Here is a 20,792-nt window from a genome sequence, read left to right as displayed (position 1 = left end):
TGTGCCAACATCTCCATCATCGACTTGACCATCGCCTCCATAGAATTTGGTACAACTCGTGACGTAGATGGGGAAGGGGGAGGGTCGAAAAAACCTCCTGGTGGGGAAAACTCTTCTTCGCCACTCCCATGCTCACCACCTCCATGCAAAGTATCCATTCCACTTCGGGTGATGACCATGCACTGTGATCTTTGGTTCGTAAGTTCACAAGGAACTTAGGTTCTTGTGGGTCTTGGGTTCTTGGGTTCTTGAGGGTTTGGAGTTCTTGAGGTTCTTGAGGGTCTTCTTTTGCTTGCAATCTATCAACAGCTACGCAATTTGTATGTAAGTGGGTCCTCCTTTATTTCCTTTATGTCACTTGGGGCCCCATCAGACGGGTCCCCATAAGTTGGTAGGACTTCTTGTTCTGCTACTTGTTCTTCTTAGGGTTTAGGTCCCTCGGCCAACATCTGCAAGTTAGCTCCCTTCTTCAGGGCTTTGATACGTCAGCAGTTTGTGACATCTCCCCTTCTTGAAAGAGAGTAATCGTCCGCGATTACAGCAACTTAAGTTAGCTCAAAATCAATTTGCTCTTGTAACAGACTTGGACACTCCAAGTCAAGGATCAACCGCGACAGCACCAAATAACCACTTCAAACTAATTAACAGATCACAATAGATTTGCACTGGCCCGGGGGAGTTCCGTGCCTAGAGATATTGGCCCCAAAGATTGGTGCCCCTTTCGGTATTTCTTTTTATATTAATCAGTTCAAAGTACAAGGGAGTGACTCGGGGTTCACTCTTAGACTCTGCGTCCAGATGCTCTGAGGAGTGAAGGCCCAAGCCACTTATTTAAAGGTACAAGGGATGCCCAAAAGCAGAGCCCCAAAAAGCTTCAAAATCAAAAGCATCTGCTCTCTCTCTCTCTCTTAGAGAGCCTAATTCAAAACAAAAAGCAATTTCTCTTTCTCATTGCGTGGATGCTAAAAAGCAAACTGCCGTAAATCCCGCCGCAAAACGCCACGGGCTGCTGCCACGTGGCACCCTCACAGATTTTAGGGTTTGCTGAAATTAGGGTTTCAGCCAGAAATTAGGGTTTTCTGATTTTAGGGTTTGCAAGAGTTTTAGGGTTTTTGTTGTCCGCCACGTCATCACTTTGTGACATACCCCCCTCTTGAAAGCATTGTAATCGACCGCGATTACGCCTGCAAAATCGACAAAAGCATAAACCGTCTTAGCAGACACTGATTGTTAGTACCTACGTACTAGGAACACACATCTAGCACATGTACCAAATCGACAGTCACATCATAGGACATCACATGACATTTAACATTCCTTTGGATCTTAGAGCATGATTTATTGGCAATGTAGCTAGCAATCACATCTAGGTCCAATCGGGACCTCATCGATGTCCGATTGACTAACCCCTATTGCAACCATGTCTATTCGAGGTCAAGTAGACCAAAATGCTGCAGTCGTCTATCAGTTCCTGCACTGAAAAGAAGTGAAGAAACAAATCAGTATCATTATCAGGAATTCCATTTCATAAAGTCATACAGCAGAATACTGTCAGCTCTCAGTATCCCTGAAGCTCAAAGAGACATCAGTGACTCTAGTATCTAAATCAAGGCATCTGTTGACAAAGGAGCGGAGTGACTCCCCTCTTGTGCATCCCACTGCACCAGATCTCCGGCCAAGTTGAAATTCTGGGTTCCATTTGGAGTACACTATGCTAAACCAAAAGCATCGAGGTAAGTTTCACAATCTGAGGAGTATCTGCTAGGTCCTCCTCCTCCATCCACTTCGCATCTAGTGCAGGATAATTCTTGAACTTAACCAAGAACCGCCTTCAGACTTTACCTTTATTCTTCGTATCCTTATGTGCCAAAATCTGTTCAAGAACAAGGATCTCCTCGTTTTCTTCCACTTCGGGTTGCTCATCAGGCTCCCCATTATCAGGCACATCACCTTTAAAAGGTTTCAAGAGACTCACATGGAATGCATTGTGAATCCTCCAAGTATCTGGCAGTTCCAATCGGAAGGAGACATCATTTATCTTTTCAGTAATCTGGAAAGGTTCGTAGTATCTCATACTAAGCTTTGGAAAAAGCCTCTCCTTTCTCTTTTTCTTTCGTAGGCGTGCCTTCTCAAAACGTAAGAGCACCCAACCATCCTCCTTCAATTTCATGTCGCGACGATGGCGATCCGCTGCCTTTTTCTGTCGTTCTTGAGACTTCTGCAAAGTCTCGCGAACCTTGGCAAAAGCCGTAGCCAAATCTCGCGTATATTCATCCGCCTCAAAGATCTTATCTTTCGTGCTCAGGAAGGGTGGAACCTTCGCAGCACCTTCAACAATCTCAAATAGCGCCTTCCCCGTTGAAGAGTGTATCGTGTTATTGTAGGCAAATTCCACCAAGGGTAAGTATCTTTTCCATTGAGTCTTCTGATCTCAGATATAAGACTTCAATAAATCTAGAACCACTGAATTGGCAATCTCGGATTGCCCGTCAGTCTGCGGGTGGAACGATGACGAGAACTGCAACCGCGTGCCAATGTTCTCCCAAATTGCCTTCCAAAACAAACTCGTAAATCTGGGGTCTCTGTCGGAGACTATCATCTCAAGCATGCCATGTAATCTGAAGATCTGGGCCACAAACAGTCTCGCTAAGTGATCCAGCTTGACTATTTTCTTCACTGGAATGAAATGAGCCTGTTTGCTAAATCTCTCAATAACAGTCCAGATACCATCGTGACCACTTTGTGGGGAGATCAAAAATGAAATCCATCGCAATACTTTCCCAGGGGCAGGTGGGTATGGGTAAAGGCTGTAACAATCCCTGTGCCTTATGCCTGCCAAACTTGACCTTCTGGCATACTAAGCAACTGCACACAAACTCTTCCACATCCTTTTTGAGTCTCGGCTAAAAGAAGTATCTCTCTACCCCCTTTATGGTGGTAGCAATGCCGCGGTGACTCGTAAAAGGTGGACAGTGGCATTCAGTCATAACCTTTTCCCTCAACGGCTGTGTAACGCACAACATAGTCTTTTTCATCAAGTAGCCTTCCCGAAGGGAGTATCCAACTACTGTCTCCCCATCCCGTATCCGTGTGAAAATATCTACAAAACCTGTGTCTGTGGCATACTGATCGACCATATCCTTGAAGCTCCTATGATGTATCGCGGAAATAGCCAGAACCAACGGCTTCCGAGACAAAGCATCTGCCACCACATTCTTCTGTCCCTGCACATGGACAATCTGGAAGTGAAACTGTGACAAGATGTTTGCCTATCGCATCTGCTTTTCCGAAAGCTGCTTCTGTGATAAGAAGTAGCGCAAACTCTGATGGTCTGTAAAGACAATAAAATCCGCTCCGAGTAGGTAATGCCGCCACTGAGTAAGAGCATGGATAACCGCCAAAAGCTCTTTCTCATATATCTGTGTTGTCATCTCCGGCCTAGAGAACAATCGGCTCTCGTGAGCAATGACATGGCCTTCTTGCATCAAGACCGCACCCAGACTACGACCACAAGCATCACAATATACTTCAAATGACTTCTTCAAGTCTGGCAAAGTCAAAATTGGTCCCGTAGTCAATTTCTCTTTCAAGGTCCGAAAGGCAGTCACCCCTGTGGATCCCCACGAGAAAGGGACTCCTTTCTGTGTCAAGATATGCAAAGGGGAAGCAACCTCTGCAAACTTTCGTATGAACCGCCTGTAGTACAAACACAGTCCCAAGAAGCTTCTAACTTCATGGACATTCTTCAAATCGGGCCAATCACAGATAGTCTCTATCTTGGCCGGGTCCATTTGCACTCCAGCTGCTGAGACAATGTGTCCCAAAAAGTGTATCTCTGGTAGGAAAAATTCACTTTTCTTTGCATTAATCACTAATTTGTAATCTCGTAATGCCTGAAAGACCTGAAGCAGATGATCTCTGTGTTCTGCCTCATTCTTGGAGAAAACAATGATGTCGTCAAAGAAAGTGCCAACAAATAGTCTGTACTCTCGAAAAATCCTGTCCATCATCCGGTTAAATGTCGCAGGAGCATTGGTTAAGCCAAAAGGCATCACCAAAAACTCAAATAACCCAAAAGTAGTCCGAAAGGCTGTCTTGTAGACGTCTCCCGACGCGATTCGGATCTGATTTCAAGTCAATCCTGCTAAAGCACGAGGATCCCTGTAACCTGTCGAGTATATCATCGATCCTAGGAATCGGAAATCTGTTCTTGATGGTGATTTTGTTGAGAGCTCTATAATCGATGCACATCCTCCAAAATCCGTCTTTCTTCAAAACCAACAACACTGGAGAGCAATACGGTGAAGTACTAGGCTGGACAAGACCCTTTTCCAAGAGGTCTTTCACTTGGTTCATAATCTCTTCATTCTGTGCTCGGCTCACACGGTAAGGTGGCCGGTTCGGTGGTGTGCTTCCAGGTATCAGATCAATGGTATGATCTTCAAGACAAGCAGGTGGTAACTCTCCTGGTAGGCCCTCTGAGAAGCAATCGGCATGAGACTGGAGAAAATCTTGGCGTTCTTTATTAAGTTTAGACATATTTGTCCTATCCTTATCGCTCAATTCTTTCATAAAGATCGAGTAAATAAACAGACTGGATTTCATTAATTTTGAAATGGCCGAAGCCGATACAATAGGGACAGACTCGCCCTTCAGTTTAATATCAAGTACAATTGTTCTGCCCATTTCGGATGACCAAGAAAGAAAAGGGCAGAACAATTGTACTTGATCTACGCAATTTGTGTGTATGTGGATCCTTCTTTATTTCCTTTATGTCACTTGGGGCCCCATCGGACGGGGTCCCCATAAGTTGGTAGGACTTCTTGTTTTGCTACTTGTTCTTCTTAGGGTTTAGGCCCCTCGGCCAACATCTGCAAATTGGCTCCCTTCTTCGGGGCGTTGACACGTCAACAGTTTGTGACACCCACTCTGCCAGAAGTTGCACTCTGAAGGAAGATGTTAGAAACAATACAACTTCGGACAAAAATTTTCTTGAAAGCTTGCCAAGTACTTGGAGTATGCTGCTTGGTAGCTATCAATATCTGCATTGCACTGTCTCTGAGAAAAACAGCAGCTCGAAACAAATCTTGGATCGTTCTCTTGTAAGTGATCTTCATGGCTTATGCCATGTAAGACATGAGTGGTGAAGACGGGAGCGCGCCCGATGCGCGATGAAGTAAGGGTGGAGTGGATAATAAGTCCGGGGTCGAAGCACAAAGCTAAAATTTCCAATAAACTTTGGAAGTGCGATCTTGCTCTGTCTGCTCTTTGGAAGGACCGGTATGCTTTTCAGAAAAGCACACGCATGATGCTCTGATACCACTGTCACAAGACGGGCACCACTTGCCAATAGAAAAGAACAAACTGAACAGACTTTTAGCACTTCAATAACAAGTGAACTGAGAGAGAGAGAGAGAGAGAGATGAGAACAACACGCGACACGGGGTGGCGGAATTCCACCCCAGAGAGTATTGGCCCCAAACCTTGGCGCCCCTTTCGATATTTCTTTATATTGCATCAACACAGTACAAGCCGGTACTCCATACTCTGCACCTTCTCTAGGAAGCATGCAAGAGAATGAGCCCTTAGCACATATTTAAAGGCCCTTGGCCTATGAAAAGCAGTTTACAAAAGCTTCTGGTCCAAAAGCAATGCCAAAAAGCTGCCAACGTAAATCACGAAATTCCGTACAGCAATCCGTGCAAAACGCGGAAATCCGTACGGTCTGCCACGTCATCATGTCAGCGCAATTTCCGAAATTTCCATACAACTACCACGTCATCAGCTACGACGCAAAACTTTCAGTGTGTGTGAGTCCTGCTTTATTTTAATCCTTTATGTCACTTGGGGCCCCATCGAACAGGGTCCCCATAAGTTGGTAGGACTTCTTCTGTTACTTGTTCTTCTTAGGGTTTAGGCCCCTCAGCCGACATCTGCAAGTTGGCTCCCTTCTTCGAGGCTTTGACACGTCAACAGTTTGTGACATCTCTGGTAGGAAAACTTCACTCTTCTTTGCATTGATCACCAACTTGTGATTTCGCAATGCCTGAAAGACTTCTAGCAAATGTTCTCTATGGTCTGCCTCATCCTTGGAGAAGACAATAATGTCATCAAAGAAAGTGCCCACAAAAGATCTGTACTCTCTAAAAATCATGTCCATCATTCGGTTAAAAGTCGCTAGAGCATTGGTAAGCCCAAAAGGCATCACCAAAAATTCGAATAAACCGAAGGTCGTCCGGAAAGCTGTCTTGTAGACATCGCCCGGTGCGATTTGGATCTGATGATATCCACTCTTCAAACCGATCCTGCTGAAACAAGAGGATCCCTGTAGTCAGTCATCATCCATCCTAGGAATCAGAAATCTGTTCTTGATGGTGATTTTGTTGAGAGCTTTATAGTCAATGCACATTCTCCAAGATCCGTCTTTCTTCAAAACCAACAACACCGGAGAGCAGTAAGGTGAAGTACTCGGCTCGATAAGACCCTTTTCCAAGAGGTCTTTCACTAGGTTCATAATCTCTTCATTCTGGGCTCGGCTCACACGGTAAGGTGGCCGGTTCGGTGATGTGCTTCCAGGTATCAGATCAATGGTATGATCCTCAGGACGAGTTGGTGGCAACTCGCCTGGCAGGCCCTCTGAAAAGCAATCGACATGAGTGTGGAGAAAATCCTGGCGTTCTTTATCAAGGTCAAAACATATTTGACCTTCAATCATCATTCAGTTCTCTCCAGAAAATCGAGTTAAAAAATTTATTCAAAAAAAACTGAATTTCATCAAGTACAATCTCTTTGCCCTCAATTTGTCAAAGTCTCTTTCTCAGCCCGATAGTCAAACCACGGCATTGTTCTTAAGGTACTGAGGGATTTTGAGGAGAACGTCACAACCTCCCAAGGGTATTACGTAGAAGTCCTCGTGCCCTAAACACCCCTGACATTGCAAACGAAGTTTGCCAATGATCGGTGTAATGGCATCATCCCGTTCGGGTGCCGCTAGAACTACCTCCGTCTGTGGCCTCAGCCTGTCGAGCATCATTTCAAATCGAGCCGCCAATTCAAGTGAAAAGAAGTTGGCCTTGGCTCCTCCATCAAAGAAAATGAGGGCTTCTTGGTCTTTCACTTGGCCCAAGCTCGGCAAAGTTCCGTACTTTCATTCATCTGATTCGGTTCGAGCCCCACGCAATGTGGTACCAGTTCTGTTTTCATCTGCCTTTTCTGCCTGCTACTCTAGAACTCTCTGGCTTGTCTTAAGTCTGCTCTTGTTGTGCCTTTTTGGGGCACTTTGCGGAGATGTGCCCATGTTCCCCGCATCCAAAACACTTCCCCTCTTTGAAAAAGATACCCCTTTCTCTAAGAGTCTGTCTAGGACGTGTATCTTTCTTTTCTTTAATCTGAGAACTCTTTCTCTTTCTACTTTCATTGTGAGAGGTCTGTTGGGTTCTCTGAGTCAAGATCTCATCAGTGGGGTAAGTCAAAATATCCCGAATGTATCGCAAAACCACGTTTCACATGACCCATTAATTCTTCAAAAGAATTCAACTTCAATTTGTTCCTTAAACAAGACCTTCATAAATGAAAAGGCTGGTAGAAAAGATTTCCAAAATCTCTCGCAATAAGCGTCCAAAGAATCTCCCTTGGTCATCCGAAGATGATTCCAAGCAATTTGTATCTCTCATTCGTACTCTCGAGTCGGCCAAGAAGAAATTTTAAAAAACCTTTTGAATTTCAACCATTTAATCGGAGCTTCCTTGTTCAGTAGAAGGGTGGATCACCATGTTCGAGCATTTCCCTTGAAGAAAGAGATAGCCCTCCGAATCTTAGAGTGCTCTAAGTAATATCCTCCAAAGAAAGCTATATCAAACTGTTGTATAAAGGCGAAAGCCCTCGAAGCATCTCGGAATCCAGAAGAAGTGTCAAACTTAATTGTCTACCCACCTTCTTTAGATTTCTCGAACTTTCTTACTTTTATCTTCGACGAAGTCATACTGGTTGGCTTTATGTAAAATCTGTGATCGTCGGAGTCCGAACTGTCTGAGGATGACTCCTATGTAGAACTGTCAGAAACTGGGCGAAATCTAGGCTTCTTTGCCTTTTTCTTGCCCTTTCCGAAGCGTTGCTTTTTGCTTCGCTTATCCATGTCTTTCTGCGAGTACAACTTCTGCTTTTCTGCACTCGTCTGTCTTTTCGACTTTACTTCCTACTTGAGAGGAGAAGTGTCACAAAGTGATGACGTGGCGGACAGCAGAAACCCTAATTTCTGCCAAAAACCCTAAAATTCCTGCAAACCCTAAATTTTGCCAAAAACCCTAATTTCCGGAAATCGGGGAGGCAGATTATTATTATTATAAATAAATAAAAAATTTGGAAAATGATGAGCGACGCGAATTTTGCTTTTGCTTTTTTTTTTATAAAAAAAAGAGAAAAGACTCTCTAAGAGAGAGAGAGAACTGATGCTTTTAATTTTAAAAGCTTTTGGGGCTCTGCTTTTGGGCATCCCTTGTAACCTTTAAATTAGTGGTGAGGGCCTCACTTCTCAGAGCATCTGGACGCAGAGTCTGAGAGTGAAACCCTAACCGCTCTCTTGTACTTTGATGATTGATTAATACAAAAAGAAATACCGAAAGGGGCGCCAGTCTTTGGGGCCAATATCTCTAGGCACGGAACTCCGCCGGGCCAGTGCAAATCTATTGTGATCTGTGAATTGTTTTGAAGTGGTTATTTGGTGCTATCGCGGTTGATTCTTGACTTGGAGTGTCCAAGTTTGTTACAGTGGTATCAGAGCACGGCCGATTTCTCTTCTACGGGAAATCCAATCCCCGAATTTTTTTCCGCGGCACCTATGGCTTCAGGCAATGACCAGTCGACTCCCTCTGCATCTGGAGATGCGGGCTAGGATCACAACGAAGATTCAGGCAGAGAGTATGGCCCGCCTTGGCCTACTTAGGCGGAGCGGCGAGAGATAGAGCGTTGCCAGTTGATCAGCGATGCAACAAAGATGATGCTCAATTTTGCCAAGGACCCGAAGATGGCAAAATATATGAACCAGACCTCTTTGGAAGAGGTACAGACGGAGTGGCAGAGAACCACAACACCACTCCCGAAACCCGCTCTCAAGAAACCTTCTGCCTCCAAGAAATATACGGAGAAGGAACTGGAGAACGTGGTTGATGCACGGATTGCTCAGCTTTTTGACACGCAAAAGAAAGCCAAAAAGCACGGCAAAAAGCAGAAGAAAGGCACTGACTTCCCGGGATATTTAGGTCGTCGGTCGACATTTGACAAGGCAAAGAAACAGAAGAAGCGTTTTCGATTTGAAGGAGTACCCAGTTCTTCTTCTTCTTCTTCTTCTGACAGTCCTTCTAGCTCTTCAGACTCGAGCGAAGAAGACAGGAAAAGCAAAAAGCGAAGCAAGAAACAACGCTTCGGAAAGGGCAAGAAAAAAAGGCAAGGAAGTCTAAGTCTCGCCCAGTGAATGACACTTCTACAGAGGACTCGTCTACGGACAGTTCAGACTCTGACAATGGAATTTTATGCGAACAAGAATAATTTTTATAAAGCCAACCAGTATGACTTTCTCGAAGATAAAAGCAAGAAAGTCCGAGAGTTTAAGGTGGCCACTCGATCAAGTTTGATACTTTTCAGGATACTCGGATGCTTCGAAGGCTTTGTCTTTTATACAGCAGTTTGACATCGCTTTCGCGGGAGGACGCTATTCAGAGCACTCCAAGATTCGGAGAGTTGCCTCTTATTTTAAGGGGAATGCTCGTACTTGGTGGTCCACGCTTCTCTTAAGCAAGACTGTGCCGGTTACATGGCTGAAATTCAAGAGGCTTTTTATTTCTTCTTGGTTGACGCAAGAATATGAACGAGATGTATGAGCTGCTTGGAACCATCTTCGGATGACCAAGAAAGATACAATCAACGCTTATTGTGAAAGATTCTGGAACTCTTTTCTACCCGCGTCTTCATTCAAGAAGATCTCGTTCAGAGAACAGATTGACGGTTTACCTTGGGTCTACCTACAGAGATCCGAGATCACTGCTTGGAACAAAAGTCAGCTTCTATTCAGGAGTTGATGAGTCATGCGAAGCGGGGCTTTGCCATTCACTCTGGTAGTTTGACCTACCCCACAGATGAGGTCATGACACAACGAGCCGAACAGACTTCTGGGAATGAAAGAAGAATGAAAAAGAGCAACCCAAAGAAAAAAAAAGGATGCACGACCCAAGCTTACTCCTGAGGAGAGAGCTCGCTTCATCAGAGAGGGGAAGTGCTTTGGATGCAGTGAACATGGACATATCTCCGCGAAGTGCCTAAAAAGGCACAGAAAGAACAGAATGATAAAGACGACGACAGGCCTGAGAGTTCGAGAGCAGCTGAGGAATGTGGCAGAAAAGGCAGATAGAAAAGCAGAACTGGTACCACATGGCGTGGGACCTGCACCGAATCTAATGAATGAAAGTACAAACTTTGCCGCTTTTGGGGCAAAGTGAAGGATCAGGAAGCTCTTTTGAAGGAGCTAAGGCCAACTTCTTTTCACTTGGAATTGGCGGCTCGATTTGGAATTACGCCCGACAGACTGACGCCACAGGCGGAGGTAGTTCGACTGGCACCCGGATGGGATGTTGCCATTACACCGAGCATTGGCAAACTTCGTTTGCAATGACAGGGGTGTTCAGGGAACGCGAGTGACGTTCTACTCGGGATCCCTTGGTACCACAAGAACTACGCCGTGGTTGACTACCGGGCCGAGAAAGCGACTTTGATAAATGAAGGGCTTAGAGATTGTACTTGATGAACTTCAGTTTTCTTACTCATTCTTTTGGGAGAACTGAACGATGGATAAAGGTTGAATATGTTTTGACCTGAAGAAAAGAACGCCAAGATTTATTTTTTCTCCACGCTCATGCCGATTGCTTTTGAGAGGGCCTGAAGATCATACCATTGATCTGAAATCTGGAAGCACGCCACCGAATCGGCCACCTTATCGTGTGAGCCGAGTACAAAATGAAAAGATTATGAACTCGGTGAAAGACCCCTTGGAAAAGGGTCTTGTCCAGCCTAGTACTTCACCGTATTGCTCTCCAATGTTGTTGGTTTTGAAGAAAGACGGATCTTGGAGAATGTGCATCGATTATAGCACTCTCAACGAAATCACCATCAAGAACAGATTTCCGATTCCTAGGATCGATGATATACTCGACAGGTTACAGGGATCCTCGTGCTTTAGCAGGATTGACTTGAAGAGTGGATATCATCAGATCAGGATAGCACCAGGAGATGTCTACAAGACAGCTTTTCGGACGACTTTTGGGTTATTTGAGTTTTTGGTGATGCCTTTTGGCTTAACCAATGCTCCTGCGACATTCAACTGGATGATGGATAGGATTTTTCGAGAGTACAGGCTATTTGTTGGCACTTTCTTTGACGACATCATTGTTTTCTCCACGAATGAGGCAGAACACAGAGATCATCTACTTCAAGTCTTTCAGGCATTACGAGATCACACATTAGTGATTAATGCTACGAAAAGTGAATTTTTCCTACCAGAGATACATTTTTTGGGACACATTGTGTCAACAGCAGCAGTGCAAATGAACCCGGCCAAGATAGAGACTATCCGTGATTGGCCTGATTTGAGGAATGTCCATGAAGCTAGAAGCTTCTTGGGACTGTGTTCGTACTACAGGCGGTTCATACGAAAGTTTGCAGAGGTTGCTTCCCCTTTGCATACCTTGACACAGAAAGGAGTACCTTTTTCGTGGGGACCCACAGAGGTGACTGCCTTCAGACATTGAAAGAGAAATTGACTACAGGATCATATTTTGACTTTGCCGGACTTGCAGAAGTCATTTGAAGTATATTGTGATGCTTGTGGTCGTAGTCTAGGTACGGTCTTGATGCAAGAAGGCCATGTCATAGCTTACGAGAGTCCTTTGTTCTCTAGGCCGGAGATGAGAGCACAGATTTATGAGAAAGAGCTTTTGGCGGTTATCCATGCTCTTACTCAGTGGCGGCATTACCTACTCGGAGCGGATTTTACTGTCTTTACAGACCATCAGAGTTTGCGCTACTTCTTGTCACAGAAGCAGCTTTCGGAAAAGCAGATGCAGTGGGTGAACATCTTGTCACAGTTCCACTTCCAGATTGTCCATGTGCAGGGTCAGAAGAATGTGGTGGCAGATGCTTTGTCTCGGAAACCGTTGGTTCTGGCTATTTCCGCGATACATCATAGGAGCTTCGAGGATATGGTCGATCAGTGTGCCACAGATACAGATTTTGCAGATATTTTCACACGGATACGGGATGGGGAGACAGTAGCTGGATACTCCCTTCGGGAAGGCTACTTGATGAAAAAGACTATGTTGTGCGTTACACAGCCGTTGAGGGAAAAGGTTATGACTGATTGCCACTGTCCACCTTTTACGGGTCACCGCGGCATTGCTACCACCATGAAAGGGGTAGAGAGAGATTTCTTTTGGCGGAGACTGAAGAAGGATGTGGAAGAGTTTGTGCGCAGTTGCTTGGTATGCCAGAAGGTCAAGTTTGACAGGCATAAGGCACAGGGATTGTTACAGCCTTTACCCATACCCACCCGCCCCTGGGAAAATATTGAAATGGATTTCATTTTTTTTTTGATCTCCCGAGAATACAGAATGATCACGATGATTTTTCGATTACATGGCACGTCTGAGACGATTCTCTCTGACATAGACCCTAGATTTATGAGTTGGTTTTGGAAGGCAATTTGGGAGAACATTGGCACGTAGTTGCAGTTCTCGTCATCGTTCCACTTGCAGACTGACGGGCAATTTGAGATTGCCAATTCAGTGATTTTAGATTTATTGATGTCTTGTATCTCGTATCAGAAGACTCAATGGGAAAAGAACTTACCTTTGGTGGAATTTGCCTACAATAACACGATACACTCTTCGACGGGGAAGACGCCATGAGAGATTGTTGAAACTGCTGCGAAGGTTCCATCCTTCCTGAGCACGAAAGATTAGAAATTTGAAGCGGATGAATATTCGCGAGATTTGGATACGGCTTTTGCCAAGGTTCGCGAGACTTTGCAGAAGTCTCAAGAACGACAGAAAAAGGCAGCGGATCGCCATCGTCGCGACTGGAAACTGAAGGAGGATGATTGGGTGCTCTTACTTTTGAGAAGGCACGCCTAAGAAAGAAACAGGGAAAGGAGAGGCTTTTTTCCAAAGCTTAGTATGTGATACTACGGACCTTTCCAGATTACTGACAAGATAAATGATGTCTCCTTCCGATTGAAACTGCCAGATACTTGGAGGATTCACAATGCATTGCATGTGAGTCTCTTGAAACCTGTTAAGGGTGATGTGCCTGATGATGGGGAGCCTGATGAGCAACCCGAAGTGGAAGAAAACGAGGAGATCCTTGTTCCTGAACAGATTTTGGCACATAATGATACGAAGAAAGGTAAAGTCCGAAGGCGGTTCTTGGTTAAGTTCAAGAACTTTCCTGCATTTGATGCGAAGTGGATGGAGGAGGAGGACCTAGCAGATACTCCTCGGATTGTGAAACTTTACCTCGATGTTTTGGTTTAGCATAGTCTACTCCAAACGGAACCCAGAACTCAGCTTGGCCGAAGATCTAGTGCAGTGGGATGCACAAGAGGGGAGTTACTCCGCTCCTTTGTCAACAGATGCCTCGATTTTGATACTACAGTCACTGATGTCTCTTTGAGCTTCAGGGATACTGAGAGCTGACAGTATTCTGCTGGATGACTTTATGAAATGGAATTCCTGATTATGATACTGATTTGTTCTTGACTTCTTGTGAGTGCAGGAACTGATAGACGAAATGACTGCAGCATTTTGGTCTACTTGATCTCGAATAGACATGGTTGCAATAGGGATTAGTCAATCGGACATCGATGAGGTCCTGATTAGACCTAGATGTGATTGCTAGCTACATTGCCGATAAATCATGGTCTAAGATCCGAATGAATGTTGAATGTCATGTGATGTCCTGTGATGTCTGGTGATGTCCTGTGATGTCGTGTGATGTGACTGTCGATTTTGTACATGTGCTAGATGTGTGTTCCTAGTACGTAGGTACTAACAGTCAGTGTCTGCTAAGACGGTTTATGGCTTTTGTCGGTTTTGCAGGCGTAATCGCGGTCGATTACAATGCTTTCAAGAGGGGGGTATGTCACAAAGTGATGACGTGGCGGACAACAGAAACCCTAAAATTCCTGCAAACCCTAAATTTTGCCAAAAACCCTAATTTCCGGAAATCGCGGAGGCGGATTATTATAAAATAAAAATTAAAAAAAAAATTGGAAAATGATGAGCGACGCGAATTTTGCTTTTGCTTTTTTTTTTATAAAAAAAAGAGAAAAGACTCTCTAAGAGAGAGAGAGAACTGATGCTTTTGATTTTAAAAGCTTTTGGGGCTCTGCTTTTGGGCATCCCTTGTAACCTTTAAATTAGTGGTGAGGGCCTCACTTCTCAGAGCATCTGGACGCAGAGTCTGAGAGTGAAACCCTAACCGCTCTCTTGTACTTTGATGATTGATTAATACAAAAAGAAATACCGAAAGGGGCGCCAGTCTTTGGGGCCAATATCTCTAGGCACGGAACTCCGCCGGGCCAGTGCAAATCTATTGTGATCTGTGAATTGTTTTGAAGTGGTTATTTGGTGCTGTCGCGGTTGATTCTTGACTTGGAGTGTCCAAGTTTGTTACAAGAAGCAATGGCCACACGCCATCTAGAGTAAATCTTATCAATTGGGTAATTCTTCAGGTGTATCACCAATCTCGGGTCCCTGGAGTACTTAATTTTTATGTTCACACATATGCCAATCTACAGTTGACGTTTGTACTCCTTTTCTGGCAAACTTGTCCGAAAAAATTTGCCCAAATCTTCATTCTTTTCTTCAGTTCCCGCACCGGATCTTTCTTTGCCTTCCCACTGAGAGGTGTCATCTTTGTCAGATTCTTCACGAGAAACCATGTTACGATTGTGACTATGTTACAATATTACATCTACTCCTAGTTGCAGATACGCGAAGTGCCATGCCAAGGAGAACCCCTACGCTTGGATGGTCACGACCCTTCGCTCAAGAGACGTGCCTCTTCACCAAAAGCCACGCTCCTTCGACGACTGGTCACACCCCTTCGCTCTACGGGTGCGACTTCGCCCAATGGTTTGCAGCTCTTCGCCGAAAGAATGTGTCTTTACGTCTTAAGTCACGTCTCTTCATCATGAATCGTGTCTTTTCATTTGTGTCTCTTCGTCTCGTATATAAGGAGACTATTGTACTCAGTTTCAAGTATTCATTCAATCAATCAAACACAGTCTTCTTAGTCTTGTTTTTGACTTCAGTTCAAGTTTCTTAAGTCTTAATCATGAGTTTAAGTACTTAATTAAGGATTAGTACCTAGAATCCTTACAACCCATGTGTAATCTGGGATTCTTAATGGCTTTATGCCTTGTAAGACAGAGCGATGAAGACGGGAGCGCGCCCGATGCGCGATGTATGAAGGGTGGGAGTGGCTAATAAGTCCGGGGTCGGGATACGAAGATTCTTTCCTAAAAGTTGTGCCCGCTATAAAAAGGATCGAATCCTCCGTAATAGAAGAATCTTTCTGCGCTCTGATACCACTGTAACAAACTTGGATACTCCAAGTCAAGTTTCTACCGGGACAAAGCAAAGATTCACTTCAAAATAGTTCACAATTCACACTTGAATCGACATGGCCCGGCATAGTTCCGTGCCAAGAGGTATTGCCCCAAAGACTGGCGCCCCTTTCGATATTTCTTTTTATATTGATCTGTGTTCAAAGTATAACTCCCGCAGGTGCTCGCTCTGAGACTCTGCGTCCAAATGCTCTACAGAGTGAGCCCCCTTGGGTTCATTATAAAGGTTACAAGGGATGCTAAAAGCAGAGCCCCAAGAGCATTCGACTTAAAAGCTTCCAATTCAAAAGAATCTGTCCCAAAAGCTTGCATAAATCAGCTAGTAGATTTTCCGTATGCAAATGCCACGTCAGCAGCTCCACAAAAGTCACCGCAAAATCCGGAAAATCCATACAGTGGCCACGACAGCCAGCCAGCACAATAAGCAGGGGTCCGTACTGTTGCCACGTGTCAGTGTGTGTCTGGGTCTGCTGACACGTCACCCATTTGTGACATCGTTCCTTCTCAAGGTCAGACAAATTTAACATTCTCTTGTCATCTAACTCATGTAAGTAGGTCAAGTAAACAAACAAACTGGATTTCATTAATTTGGAAATGACCCAAGCCAACATTGACGGACAATGAGGTGATGTACTGTGTTGAATGAGACCCTTCTCTACAAGCTCTTTCACTTGGTTCATAATTTCCTCGTTTTGGGCTCTGCTAACTCTGTAAGGTGGTCGGTTTGGTGGCGTGCTGTTGGGAACCAAGTCAATGGTGTGATCTTCGAGACGCTGAGGAGGTAACTCTCCGTAAGGTGGCCGGGTTGGTGGCGTGATGTGGGGAACCAAATCAATGGTGTGATCTTCGAGATGTTGAGGAGGTAACTCTCCTAGTAAGCCTTCAGAGAAACAATCAGCTTGAGCTTGCAAAAAGTCTTGTCGTTCCTTCTCAAGGTCAAACAAATTTGACATTCTCTTGTCATCTAACTCATGTAAGTAGGTCGAGTAAACAAACAGACTAGATTTCATTAATTTGGAAATGGCCCAAGCCAACATTGGCGGACAATGAGGTGATGTACTGGGTTGAATGAGACCCTTCACTACAAGCTCTTTCACTTGGTTCATAATTTCCTCGTTTTGGGCTCGGCTAACTCTGTAAAGTGGTTGGTTTGGTGACGTGTTGTTGGGAACCAAGTCAATGGTATAATCTTCGAGACGCTGAGGAGGTAACTCTCCGTAAGGTGGCCGGTTTGGTGGCATGATGTTGGGAACCAAATCAATGGTGTGATCTTCGAGACGTTGAGGAGGTAACTCTCCTAGTAAACCTTCAGTGAAACAATTAGCTTTAGAGTAAGTCTTGTCGTTCCTTCTCAAAGTCAGACAAATTTGACATTCTCTTGTCGTCTAACTCATGTAAGTAGGTCGAGTAAACAAACAGACTGGATTTCATTAATTTGGAAATGGCCCAAACTGATGGGGCGGATTCGCCCTTTAATTTTACATCAAGAATTATATCTCTACCCCTCTCATTTTGCTAAGTTGTTGTCCTTGCCCTATAGTCGACCATAACATTAGTCTTGTGAAACCATGGGATTCCCAAAAGGACGTCACACCCCTCCAAAGGCATGATATAAAAGTCCTCGTGCCCTAATATCCCTGACAATGCAACCAAAGTTTGCCTATGACAGGTGTAATGGCAACATCCCGTACTGGTGCCGCCACAACTGCCTCAGCCAGTGGTCTCATTTCCTAGAGTAATTCCAAGTCGAGCCGCCGATTCAATTGAGATGAAGTTTGCCTTGGCTCCTCCATCGAAGAAGATGAGGGCTTCTTGATCTCACACTTTGCCCCACGCTCTGCAAAGCTCCATATTTTCGTCCATTTGTTCAAGGTCGGTCTCCACAAAATTTGCTACAAGTCCTGCATTAGTCTTTCCTTTGCTTGCTCCTCCGCTGCTTTGGAACTCTCTAGCTTGTCCTCTGATTGTTCTTTAGGTGCTTTGTTGGGGCACCTGGCAAGTACATGTCCCTGTTCCCCACAACCGTAACATTTACCCTCTTTGAAGTAATCGATGTGTTCCTTCGCGAACAATCGAGACCTTGCAGGTCCCTTTTTATGTTGCTTCCCCATCCTTCAGTTACCATTGTTTGAATCTTGTCTGGTCCGAACTATTACCAACTTGTCGGTTGGGTACGTAAGAGTGCCTCCATGCATTGCAAACCCTTGATTGGCATAATCCATTAGTCGTTGCATGGACTCGGACTTTTGCAGCAGACAATAATTCCATATCTCTTTAGGTAGTTTACAACAAAAGCGCTCAATCTACTGTTTGAAGGTGATTTTCTTGAAAGAAGAGGCCCATAGAAAAGTGTCCCAAAATCTCTGACATTAGGTATCCAATATGTCCTTGCTCATTATCACATCGCGCTCGTATTCCTAGGTGAGCCAAGAAGAAGTAAAAACTCACTTAAACTGTAGCCACTTCGTTGGTGCTTCCCTCCATAGAGTAGGCTAGACACTAGGTTTGTGCGTTCCCCTTGAGGTAAGATGCCGCCCTTCGGATGTTGGAATGGTCTGAGTAAAGTCCTCTTTTAGTAGGCTATGTCAAATTGTTGGATAAAAGCGAGGGCCTTGTGGGTATCCTTAAAGACGGAAAAAGTATCAAACTTTATTGCCTCCCTCTCCTTGAAATTCTTTGGCTTCTTGCCTTAATCCTCGAGAAAATCGTAGTGGTTGGCTCTGTATATATACTTCCTCTTTGTTGAAAACATCTGCTCATCACAATCCGAACTTTCTAAGGAGGAAGAATCCTTGTCCAAACCGTTGAAGTACTTCCGAGTCTTCAATAATATCTGCTCTTCTAAGTTTTTGCCTTTGCCATGTCTCTAAGTTTTTCTTCTCTTCCTGCTCTTTTTACCCTCGTCACTGGAATCAGAGGTATAATTGTCCAAGCTATCACAAGAGGATGAGGATGAACTGGAAACACCCTCAAATTGAACACGTTTCTTTGCCTTTCGGATAGTCTCAAAAGTAGATTTCCGACCTAAGTAGCCAAGATCGTATGCTGCTCGACTCTTATTCCGCAGCTACCTCTTGGTCTTCATGAGTCTACTAGCTCGTCGTTCTACTGCTTCATCAAATTCATCCTATAAGTACACCCTCTTAGTTGGTGTTGTTGGTATAGTCGTCTTCTTCGAAGTTGACTTCAAAGGTGAATGAATGGCGTACGCCATCAAGAATGCATCTCGTCAAGTGGGTGCTTGATCAAAAACTTCGCATACTGAGGATCCTTCGAGAATTGAAGCATCTATTGAGCACAGGCGTCGACCTGTTGTTGACGTTGTATCTCCATTCTTTCGTATTCGATAGGTGGAGACGGGCCATACTCTTCCGAATCTTCAAAAGATGGCCGATGTACATTCAAATCTCCATTATTCTCTTTCGAACCTGAGTAATCGGGTGCCACAGTTTCCTCCTCGCGGGATTTGTCAATTGAATCCATGTTTGCTCCAAGTGAAGGGATTGGACCCTTTGTAGAAGAAGAATCGTCTGAGCTCTAATACCACTATTCGCCTTGATTACTCCTTCAACAAGGCATCATGCCTGCGAAATGTTTTACCACACTGCTTCCTTAGATGGGGAGAGGGACAATGGCCGAAATGAATGGCATGCCAGATTCAAACAGCGGGCAAGACAAAGGAAACATGGAGAAGGACTTACGAGTGTAGAAACCCCGAACTTCAAGGTGCGGGTGCGAAACCTTGAGATTTTCCAGCACTCTCGTGATGAGGGTGGTCTTCCCGACTCCCTGCAAGCAGAGGGTTTGAACAGGAGGAAAAAAAAGCGGGCAGGAAAACTCAGACCTGCTTACCGGAGGCCCCGTCACTAGGAGACGCTTAGGAGGAGTGCACATAATGCATTTGCGCCAAGGCCGTCAGTAGACGCAGAGAGAATGGTTGCTTGGAAAGCGTCTTGCACCAAGGCGCTTAGAAAACGTCTGTCTCGCTGGCACTGTCATGCATTATAGAGATACCTTTCGCACACTGCACACCCAATATTCACATAAGTCCGGCCAGCCATCGGTGGCTCGAGGAGCATGACCACATAATTCCGGTCAGCCATCGAGAGGCTAATTACAAATACACCTAATGCAACACCTAGTGTTTCCTTTTCCCGGGGGGGGGGGGGGGGGGGGGGGAGGACCACTCCGTCAAAGACCACCTGAAAATCGGACCCGGCCCTTCAATGACATGGACCATGCACACATGATCTCAAAACGTTGTCCACTTTTTTTGAGATGCACACACGAAGACACAAACAACAACACACAATGCATACATGCACCCATGTTGCACACAAGGACACACACATATAAGAAGAAGAAAAACCAAGCCCATGAACACACACACACATATAATGCCCATAAATACTTGTTTTTTTACCACATGGGCTGATGCACCAATATTTTGAGAAACTCTCTTGGTCCATATGATCCGCCTCTTAAAAAAATTCCCTTTAACAAAAATTGAAAAGGCCTAAAAGGCTTGTGGAGTTATCATCTCCTGCATGTCTAAAACCGTGTGGAAAGCCATCATTTATTGGCGCGATGAGCAAATTTCCCCACCACTTGGCAGATACGCCATGCACATATATGGTTTCACTTGCAGGCGGTAGTCCCCACAGAAAAATGTTTTTTCTGGCTTGGTTGAGGTGTGGCTCCACTCCACCACTACCTTTTGCATGCATAGCCATGGCTTTAAAATAGGTGTCCTTTTCGGACTCGGTGCAAGCAGAGACATACTACCTACAAGTGCTCGTGTATGACAACAACACTCTTGGCTTCAAAGAGCAGCTATTGGGCCCCTTTTCCTACATTCAACACAACCCAATAGCTATGGAGAACAATCCTCAGGTGCCAGCTTCCTACTATAAGGAATTTTCTTTGCATAGTATTTTTGGTTGACATCTATAACATGTGGGCTTCTTTTGTGACACCTGTCTTCCACTGACTACCGTGATTTTCATTTGTTGGTTGTGATGGTGACAAGTATAGAGGAACCCCTTACCCTAAATGCTTCTGCAAAAATGATTTCTCTATGGTTTGTTGATGGTATGCATATGTATCATGATCAATTTCTAGC

The 20,792-nt window shown here is 44.7% G+C and overlaps 1 protein-coding gene across 3 annotated transcripts in view; it reads right to left on the bottom strand.

The window, feature by feature from the left end:
* The window catches only part of LOC147422759 (uncharacterized), a 70,021-nt gene extending 50,341 nt beyond the window's left edge, over window positions 1-19,680 (bottom strand). For 2 of the 3 annotated variants that reach the window (XM_086503371.1, XM_086503373.1), the window contains exons 1-2: window positions 19,523-19,680; window positions 19,372-19,459 (exon numbers count right to left, since the gene is read on the bottom strand). In XM_086503371.1, coding sequence (XP_086359497.1) covers window positions 19,372-19,459; window positions 19,523-19,564 — 130 coding nt within the window. In that variant the 5' untranslated portion in view covers window positions 19,565-19,680. Of the gene's footprint in view, window positions 1-19,098; window positions 19,255-19,371; window positions 19,460-19,522 lie in introns of those variants that run through there. The other variant, XM_086503372.1, reaches the window with a different exon arrangement.
* Window positions 19,681-20,792: the final 1,112 nt, after the last annotated feature.

Source organism: Adiantum capillus-veneris, chromosome 27 (genome assembly GCF_014529385.1).
Source record: "Adiantum capillus-veneris isolate H3 chromosome 27, ASM1452938v2, whole genome shotgun sequence".
NCBI lineage: Eukaryota > Viridiplantae > Streptophyta > Polypodiopsida > Polypodiales > Pteridaceae > Adiantum > Adiantum capillus-veneris.
Note: the sequence above shows the minus strand (reverse complement) of the source record. Positions and strands in the feature narration are given on the sequence as shown.